Below are 10485 nucleotides of genomic sequence, written 5' to 3'. Positions count from 1 at the left end.
GACTTTTCCAATTGCAAGGAGTGGCTGTAAAAGTAAAATCACACCCTTTACCAAAAAAAAAAAAAAAAGACAATCCTATATTTATTTAACTCAGTATATATGAGGCAGCTTTTACCAGCATTCAATCAGAATTCCCCAATCTTTCCACTCAAAAAAATAAAATAAGTGCAACTACTCTTGGAGAGGAAATGAGGGGAGAAAAAGCATAAGATACCCCACAAACAAGAGCTCCAGAAAAGAACACTTTGGGCTCACAGAAACTTCTTGCTACCTCACTGTGTAACCATGTAACCTAACAAACTTTCACTGAATTAACAGTTACACTTGCAGGCCTGAAATCTAGTGCATAAATTTAATGGCTCATTGTAATATTTATTATTCAACCTTTTGACATTTATTTGTAGCAGTTGAATTGAGGTACCGGGTGCATTATTAGCATTGAAACAGTAAAGTGTTCCAGCTCTGCCGTAATAACTGAGTTTTACTTGAGTCTTTAGCCTGAAGTATAGTCTGTGGAATGTAAACCAACCCTTCTCCCACCCCGCCCCCACCCTACTCCAAAAAAAAAAAAAACCCGCAATGGAAAAAAAAGTAATCCGATTTCTGTCTTCAAAATGCGATAAACCAGGACTCCAAAAGGGGTGTAACACATTAATGGACTTGTACAAACCATCCTGTGCAGTTTACAACAAAAGGAAGGTAATATGGTTCAAGAAAATATCTTCCAAAACGCTTTTATGAATTAAATTTCCTGAATTTGTGACTAGGTGGAAGAGGTATTGCAGAACCGCCCAGCTGCCATTTCCATATAGGATGGGCCTTGTGAGGAGGTTGGGAATCCTTAGTGGTGTTTAAGGAATACGCCGGCCACAAATCCCCATCCTTCCCAATAATGAGTGATGGTGGACAAGGAAAATTTGCCATGAAATTAAATGGCCTTTTCACTGCTGATGCTACATTGCTGGCTACCTTTTTGCGTCTGTTTATAACTGTAAAATCATCCAGTGTTCCTTCATGTGTCTCAGTTTTACCTGTAGGACGAGGACTTCTAGCTGATTTCAGATTTGGTTTGACTGGAGGTGTCTGAAGTACAGGTCGCTTTCCCAGTACTAGTGTCCGGTAATTTTTTCTCACCCTGGCACCAAATTTATATTCCCCATCCTCAGGTTTTGGAGAACTTAAAGTGCATGAAAGGCCCTGACTCTGAGCCAGTGGATTTAAGGAAGGAGTTTCTTTTTCAGGGCATGCAAAACCTTCCTTGGCTGTGGTTAACAAGGCGTCCTCCTCTTTACTTTCAGTCACACTGTAAAACTCACCCTTTGTATCATTGCACTCACACTTTAGCTTATTTGTAATAAGGTCAGGTTCATATTCTTCATTAGCACTACTGTCTTCTACTTTGATTTTAATATTGTGCAGAAATGGCAATGTCTTGTCGCCCGTGTCAGTGCAGGGATTCTCGGCTTTAGTTGGTGCTGCAGCTGCATTCACCTCGGGATGGGTTGACGAAGAGGGCAAATCCGTAGCAAATTCAGTACAGTGAGGGATTTTGGAATCTTTTTCTGAATTTGCTGCTGCTCCTGAAGAATCATTCTTTAAGAACCTAGCAGCTATTGAATTGTTATCTGCACAGTGTGTAGTAGGAGTTGCTTGTAGGCATTTCCTAGCCTCTCGGAGTATTCTTTGTTGTGGAAATGCATTGTTTGTCTTTGGGCTAGGTGAAGAGGCCCCCTCCGCCAGGCAGTTAATTGTCAGGTCAGTTCTCTTTACAGTGCTGGAAATTTCAGAGTGTGGGAATGTAATCTCAGATACCCTATCGTTCCTTATCTCTGTGAAACAACTCCCCAGGCTGGCGGGGCAGTACACCGGAGACGCTTTGGGAGCCCAGCTTTGCAGATTCCACTCCTCGGGCGACTCCGCTTTGACACTACTCTTGAGGTCGGGAAGTCTGCCGGCATCCTCGAAAGCAGCGGGTTTGGTTGCAGCAGCGGCCGAGGCCAGATGGTACAAGAAGTTGGCCTGCGCCTGCACGCTGGGAGGCTTGCAGAAGCTGGTGCGCCTGAAACGGATGCTCTGCACTGACACTTGGCTGGAGCCGGAGCTGGAGTCTGACTCGGTGGACGAGTCCTCCTCCTCCGAGCTGACTTCACTGGAATCCGAGGCCCCACTGCCCCCCTCCTCCTCTTCCTCCTCCTCTTCCTCCTCCTCCTCTCCCTCCTCCTCCTCTTCCTCCGAGGACACAGAGTTGCTGGAGCTGGACAAACTGGAGCCAAAATCTGAGTCGTTGGCTGCATGGTCCGAGTAGGAGCTGGACTCGGAGTCGCTGCTGCAACTCTCGGGAAAGCTGCCCAGATGGGGCTGAGGCCGGTGGTGATGAGGGGGGTGGTGATTCTGCTGCGGCTGCTGGGCCCGGTGGTGGTGGTGGTGATGGTGGTGATGATGGTGGTGGTGGTGGTGGTGGTGGGGAGGCGGGCAGAAGCCGTTAACCAGATGAAACCTCTCCAGGCAAGTGGCCCCGGCGGCCGCCGCCGCCGCCGCCGCCGCCGCCGCCGCAGCGGCCGCCGCCTTGGCTTTGTAAGACCTGGGCAGCAGCAGCAGGCGGCGGGCGCCGGCGTGAGGCGCGAGCAGGCAGTCCTTGGCGCTCCCGCGCTTGCGCTTGCACCGGTAGGTGAGGCTCACCGGGCCTCCGGCGCCCGCCGCCGCTTTGGGCTGCGGCCCGGCCGCGGACGCCTGGTAGTAGGCGGCGGCGGCGGCGGCGGCGGCGGCGGCAGCAGCGGCGGCGGCGGCGGCGGCGGCGGCGGCGGCCGGGTGCTTGCTGCACAGCAGGCTCCGTAAGTAAGCAGGGTCCGAGTGGAAAGCAACGTAGTTTCCCTGGAGCGGGGCAGTTTCATAGTTTAGAGGGGGTTTGCAAGGCGAGCGCACGATTTCCGGGTAGTGAGAGCCCGGGTATTTGCTAAAAATCTGAGGTAGATGGGTGGCGGGGCGCGCGGCGGCGGCGCCTGGGCGCGGGGACTGCGCGCTGATTGGCAGGGGCCGCGCGGCTCCGCTCAGGCCCCGCCAAAGTTGGTGCTTGTCCTTCCAAAAACCCGGGCGGGGGCTGGTGGCCGCGGCGGCGCGCTCTGGCGGCGGCGCCTTTGTGGCCAGGGCCCGGCCGACCCTCCTGCGCTTGGTCTTGAGGACACGCTCGGTTTTGCAGGAGGTGTAGAGCGCTTCCACGTCTTCCCGGGAGATGAGCGTGCATTTGGCGGCGTGGAAGGCGATGCTGTTGATTGCCTTGAGTTTCCGCAACTCCTCCAGATCGCAGTGGTGCTTTTTCACTTTCAGATGATCCATGCGCTTGTGCACGGTCGTCCTCGGGATGTTTTTCAGCAGATCCGTGAAGACTTGGGAAAGGGCAAACATTTGCTTTCCTTTAATGATGAGGTAGCCGAGCCTCACGCCATCCACCTCTTCAAAACCTGACTTCAGGTCTCCCATCTCGGGCACTAAACGATCCCCACCATTTGCAGTAAATATATACGTGACGCATACATACACATGTATGTATGTTAATCCTCCACCAGATGCTGCGTGTGTCTCAAGGCATCCTGCTAATAAAATAACAAAGACTGTTATTCCCGGCGAAGGGAGTGCCAAACTCTAAGCGAAATTATTGGGGAAAAAAAACATGAAATTACACTGACTTGATTCTTGCTTTTTTTTTGGTTTTCGTTTTTTTAAAAAAGAGGGAAAAAACCATCCGGTTTCTGATCTGCCAGTGTGTTGGTCTAAGTCCCCGATGCAGATCAGTACCTGGGCCCCTCTATTCCTTCCTTCTCCATTGGAGCACTATGATAATGGAATGTGAAGGAAGAAAGAGAAAAGAAATGCAGCTGCTATTCCCGCCGCTGCTTTAGCTACAAATAAAATGACAGAGTGAAGTGAGCTCGTCCGGAGACACCTTCATCAATTAATTCCCCTAAAGCCAGCGCTGATTGGACACTCCTGACAGGTGATGCAATAAAAATTGATATTCCACCCCTTCCCCCCAAAATCTCCCACTAATTAGCATACCCTTATACTGCCACCTCCCCTCCCAAAGTAAATAATACAGTCGGTATATAAATCTTTCCATTAAACTATCGGAGCTCAGAAACAGCCTGACTCACAGACTTCATCAGAAGCAGTGTGTGTACGCTTAAAAAAAAAAAAACCGTGTATATTCGCCTTTAAAGGAATATTGCCTATTTTTGCTTTATTTGCATTTTACCGCTACAGCTATAATCATTTCAAAGAAGAGCATTTTGAAAACATTATCAAGCCTAAGTAGATATACCCCACCCCCCTTTTCCTTTGGAAAATTAAGCTTAAGCGAAAACGTGCAGAATAGCCTGGTATTTCCCTTGTGGAAGTGGGGAAGGAGCCTGGCTGGGAGCTCCAAAGTTAAATCCGCGCGATGAACAACCCCGGTAAAGACTTACGTTTTGAATTTCTCTCGATTTTCCTTTTTTTCCCTCCCCTGAAATGCCTTTTTACAACCAGAAATAAAGTTATTTGACCAACGAAGCAGTTCAAGGCTCCAGCTCCCGAAACACTGTAACAATTCAACTGGATTTTGGTTCTCTGCTGGGGGGTGGGGTGGGGAGGAGGTAGTCTCACGTCAGACCCATAACAAAGCATAGATAAGCCAGAAATGTGTACACTTTTCACAATTAACCAGGCTGGATTGGAGGCAGGATCGTCCTAGAGTCCCCAGGACAGCCTTTGCCAGGGTCCTGTTCACGACAGGTCAGAATTCCATGGAGCAGATTGCTTCTGTAGCAAAGAAAAGAAAATGTGAAACGCCCAAGGTGCTTCCAGAGGTTTTACGTAATAACGATGAAAAGAGAGTGCTGATGTACGATGCAGACTATTTCAGTGGTCTATGATGTTTTTGGTTGGTAGTTTAAATGAATCTTTCACAACTCCCATTTTTTCCATGAAAGCCAAGAATCTGTTTTTTTTAAATCACTTTGGATGAATATCAATATTGTTTAACCTCTTCTTAGTCAAATTAAGGCATATTTTGGTGTCATTTTCAAGGATATCCAAAATATTGCCAAATGAGAGCAAAGGTCTTCCCAGTCGCATTACCAAGATCCCAAGGCGGTTTGTTGGCTGCTTTGCAAAATTCGGCAAAATCTTCTTAACTGTTCGGTGTTTGCAACTACAGCATAAATGCAACCCAGGCATTTATATGTTTCCTTGTTCCTCCAAAAATAGATACATCCGTGTGGTTAAAAGAATAAACGGATATTTCTGAGCCTGCAAGAAAAAAAAATGTACAATAATTTCTTCCTTCACATTCAAAAGTTCCAGCTTCCCCTGCTCTGGTCTGGTTAGTACAAGCAGGTATGACTCAAAGAAACAGAGAGAGAGATTAAAACAGAAGAATCAGACATACAAAAAGGTAGTTTGCATGAAATCTCGGCCATAGTTCCCCACCCCCACCCTCATCTTCCTTGTAATTTCCCAGGAATTTTTAAGAGAATTGGGAATTTCAAGAAGTGCATCCGGAAATTAAGGAAGTCTATTTAAAAGAGTCTGTAACTCAGAGGTTGGGATTTGAAAAGTCAGCCCTGGACTACTGTTGCACTCAGCACAGATGTAATCGCAGCTCTTCAACTTAATCAATGTGTGTACAAACCGCGATGTCTAGTTCTTGCCTTTGAAATCTAAGGCTAGCATTTCCATCCAAGAAATCAGAGCTACAGCAAATTACATTTTTGTCCCTTGAATGAGAGAAGGATCATTGAATGGATCTCGTGATATTTCAGGCTTTAAACGTAACCGAGAGGCAGCAATGAACAATGCCTCGTCACAGCTAATACCATCCACCGAGTTGGCTTTCTTTTGCATCTGGATCTATCACACCGCGTTTTTCTCTTTCACTTTCACTGGAGGCAAAATGCAAAAGGTTTAAGCAGAAAGCAAAGTTTCCAGGAAAAGCAGATGCTGATGTTTGTTTTTTAAAGTAGAATGACCAGAGTCTTTCTATTGCCAGCGACAATAATGTCGTTTTAAAATTCCTTCTGATGCACTTATATACTGCCAGCCCTCTTCCTCCCACCCCACCCCCGTCCAATTCCCCTCCCCCAGCTTTAAGATTTCCACCAAAGAGTCAAACAGCCAAGAAATAGTAAACTCAGGAAAAGCCTTTGAGAAGACATTACAAAAGGTTGGCTAGAGCATCCTTTTTTGGGGGGGTGGGGGCAGGTAGTCCTGGTTGTTCTTGATTTCTGTTTAGATTTACAGTCACACACACACACACAAACTTACACTCCTATTCCTCCTACACGAGGCAATGCGATTTAGTAACCATTTCAAAATCACCTTTTCCTCTCCCTCCTCTCTTTCCATCTTTAAAATACTGGCAATATAGGTGGTTTTAAAAACTAGTAGAATATTAAACATTTTTTTTAAGCTAAAGTTACAATCTGTTGGGTCAAATGGAGAAAAATAAAGGCCAAGGGATTTGGGAACTGGATCTATATACACAATTTATGGGAGTATCTCTGTGCACTCAGATACCTTCACACTTATACATTTTTAATACTCCTATTATACATCTTTCTTCTTGTCTAATACATTCTTTTGTTCCTTTAACTTCCCCATCCATGTGTGCGTGTGTGTGTGTGTGTGTGTGTGTGTGTTAAGGCGTCAGCGCGCACATTCTCCCGTGCGTGCACACACAAGCACACACACACACACAGAATGTGACAGAGAGCTTTCTTGTGGCCATCAGCACACGTTGCATATCCAGGGTCTTCTCCAGGCACATTGGGGGTCGATCCCGATAAAAAGATCTAGCAGAGGCCCCTGAGCGCTCACACATGAAAGGCTGGGGACTTTAAGATGGATTTGCATGCACACAGGGGATTTCGATCAATAGCTACCAACATTTATGGCTTAGATTATTAATGTGAAAGCTGGCCAAAAGAATGGGGATGAAAAATTAAAGGTGTCTGTTATCAATTATGCTTAAAGTTATGCAATAATTTACTTACTTTGCCTGGATGTGCAGATCCAGATGTATAAAGTACTATTCTTCAAAAGCCAGGGGGTTTCTTTGATAAATATGTTGACCATGTCAGCCGCCTTTACAATCAAAGATGAACCCAGTTCAGATGATGGACTGTATTCAAATTCTTTTTTAAGAAAAAAAAAATCAACTTCTGTATTTCTCAAATGCATGTGTGTGTGGATAGGTCTGAATTAACATTTATGTATATATCTATCTCTGAGGGTCCAGGGATTGAATTACTGAGAATTTAGGCATATATATGATATGCATTATTTGTTAATTAAATGTGACTAGTTACTCAATGAGGAATACATAATCTACACACTATCATAAAAAGCATTTTAGCTTCAAAAACAAAGCTGCTTGCTAAAGGAAAATCCTCTGTGGCAAATACAGGTAGAAATATATTCTTAATGTCCACTTACTTCTGCATTTATTGTAAAAAATCAGCACTTTCAGTTTTCAAAGTGATGGGCTATGAAGATATGAACATATTTGTCTTTACTTATCCTTATGAATGTGCTAAATTTATCTTCAAATGTTCTATTTTGATTTATTTTGACTGTATTTTATGTTTAAATACCATTGCCATTCAGTCTGACCTCTTTCCTCTGGAGCGAAGTAATGCACACGGCATTTACAGTCTTCTAAATGGTTAGCTGGGAAATGCAATAGCAATTTGCAGAAGTAGTTTACTAATGGGGAAAGTTCTTTTGAAAACCTGAAGGAAAACCTAAGAGTACTTTTGCATTTCTACACTACAACTGTCATATAATTAAAGTATTGAAGAGCATTAAAATAATCCTTTCCCTTCCCAGCCTGCACCCATACATACATAATTTAAATGAGAATCACCCCGCCCCCCCCAACTCCACCGCCATCACCTAACTCTTCGCCATATACATTTGTTTTAGTGATTGCTGGCACATTTTGTTCAAAGTGAATTCAGACAGAAAAGACTAAGGAGCATCACAAAGGCCTCAACAATGTAAGTATATTGGTTAGAAGAATAAAAGAAGCCCCTTGTACTGTTTGCCAAAAGTAACTATAATACTTACAACATAACAAAGTCTAAAATAATAATAATTTAAAGTCTCACATGGCTGAATTAATTGAGGCTGTACGACAGTAAAATCTTGTGTGAGAGTCAACAGTTCCTTATATATATAATTTATATAATATCACATGTCCTCTGTTTTTTTGGGAGGAGAAAATGAGAATGGAGGAGGAGGAAATGGCTAAATTCAGGAACAACTTAAATTATAACTTAGTACATTTTCCTTAATTTTTTCTTTTTTGTTTCATTCAAACAAATCAGGGCACGTCTCCAAAAGGGTCCAACCTTCTGTTCATAGGCACTTAAAAATCCTGTTTTTAACAGAAGTTTGGGACACAGAGTATATGCCATGTTGTCTACTGACCCATAATCAAAATGCAGTGAACTTCTACCCTTTTTTTGCCCCCTGACCCATCTTGAATTCAATGCGGCCTTTATAAATTTGCAAATCCTTGGAGGTAAAGCAGTTTTTGTGAGGCTTTGTTCTGAAAAAAGCCCTAAGAGTGTGCTTTCTAAATTAGACAAAGGTAAAGCAACAAACCCTAGTGGACAAGATTTTATACAGGTGAGCAATAGACAACTCTTCAGATAACACACATTGCAAGCCAAAAAGCAGTTATAAACATGAGAGACAAGAAGGTTATAGATTGCATCAAATTAGAGTGTGGTACAAATCACTTTCATGATGTAAGAAATAGGCCACAATCTTCCTGCTCTCCTCATCTCAAGGGCTGTGGGGGACCCTAGTGACCAACGAAGGAATGGAGGGGGGGTGGGTAGTAAAGAGAGAGGGGAGGGAGGGGGGAGGAAAGGAAAGAAAGGAGCAAGACCTGCTCTGAATCTACAGGCACATTCCCTTATCTTTCCTGCTATCAGCCAGTTTAAAGGACACCATAATTATGATGGTGATAAAACAATGCCTGCTTATGTGTGCTGAATAAATAAAGAATGTTTACAGCTCAAGAATCTTTTAATTCCAATTAAACGCTATCAAAGAAAAGCCACTTTTCCTACTGCAACTGCCTTTCCCCCAATTATCTTGTTTTGTTGCAGTATTTTCCTATAAGACACCAGGGCCTCTGACAATTGATCCTGAATGTAGGAAAAAAATCTGAGAAAGCAGAGTTCAACATTGATGTATGAAATAATATACAAATCTCAAGACCCACAATTTATTTGGGTTACCCCAATTTCTGTTTATTTTCCACCAGGGCCAAATGTGTAGAAACTGAAGTGATGATACTAGGGGTTGCGGCCTACCCATGGGCTGCTGAAGCCACACTGAAATTTTGAGCACTCATGAGGGGAGAAGGGAAAGATAGGACATGTGGGGCCTGATGGTCTCTAGAAAGGGAATCCTCTGGTTCTGTTCCCCTGGCTTCAGCCCAAATCCTTCTAGGAGCACTGGAGCCAATCACGGTCTTCCCCTGCTGCAGCTACTGGGCGCACACAAAAAAGCGGGAGATCAAAAAACCTCAAGTTCGCATTTATGGATACACAAGGATCACTTCATATTCATGACTTCAACAAATCACATCATAATCAGATTTAAAGAAGGTTTGGGCAGGAATGCCCACCAGGCTGGGCACTAAACACACACGTATCACACACTAACCAGAAAAGTCGCTTTTTCATTTTGGAATCATAGAGTGAAAATGCCTTTCAACTTTGAAAAGCTCACTTTTTGCTTTTAAGGCCAATTTTTAACACTAATACTTCTGAAGTGAGCACCTCTCTTTAAGTCATTCTGCAACATTATAATTCAAATTTCTCTGTCCTTCCTGTCTCAGTTCTAGTGTTTTGTTGTGTTTTGAAAAAAACACATGGCATAACAAACATTATGGAAAACTCACTCATTCCGTTAAAAGTCCATACAAACCTGGCTTTTTACTCCCATCTGTCTAAGCAGCGCATTGCTAAGTAGAAACTTTTAAAAAAAGCTTTCCTTGAATAAATAGCTAATATTTCTTGGCAGATTCTACTTGGTGATGTGGTAGAAAAATATAGTGGGAAAAAATTTCAGGGTATACATAAGCTTTCTGGATAGTTGCAGGCCCCTTTCCTTTTGAAAGTTTAGAGCTCCGATACCCTCAATTCTACTGGCAGAATTAGGATGGACTTAGAGGGTCCTAAACGTGACCGATTCACTAAGGCGGGGGGCTACAGCTTGCAGCAACGTGCTCGGCAACTTAATCCTACGCTAAAAGAGGGCAGAGAGCGAAAAAGAATGGAATACAAACTCTCCCGACATTCGTAGTTACTTTCAAGGTGGATTGTGTATTTTAAGGCTGATGGGAACGTCTGGTTTGGGGAGCAAAAAGAAGAGAAGGTAAGTGTTTGTCCTTCTGTCCACCAGTTCGTAGAGAAACAATGAAAGAACAAAGGA

At 44.0% G+C, this 10485-nt stretch overlaps 1 protein-coding gene across 1 annotated transcript; it reads right to left on the bottom strand.

Annotated features, from left to right (window-relative positions):
• Nucleotides 1-579: 579 nt before the first annotated feature.
• SKIDA1 (SKI/DACH domain containing 1) lies at nt 580-3586 on the bottom strand. Its single transcript, XM_072955101.1, has one exon. It carries the CDS (start codon nt 3475-3477, stop codon nt 736-738), a length of 2742 nt encoding a protein of 913 aa, XP_072811202.1. The 5' UTR covers nt 3478-3586; the 3' UTR covers nt 580-735.
• Between the last annotated feature and the right edge of the window lie 6899 nt (nt 3587-10485).

Source organism: Vicugna pacos, chromosome 35 (genome assembly GCF_048564905.1).
Source record: "Vicugna pacos chromosome 35, VicPac4, whole genome shotgun sequence".
In the NCBI taxonomy this organism is placed as follows: domain Eukaryota; kingdom Metazoa; phylum Chordata; class Mammalia; order Artiodactyla; family Camelidae; genus Vicugna; species Vicugna pacos.
The sequence above is the reverse complement of the archived record's forward strand: the minus strand, read 5'-3'. Positions and strand labels throughout refer to the sequence as shown.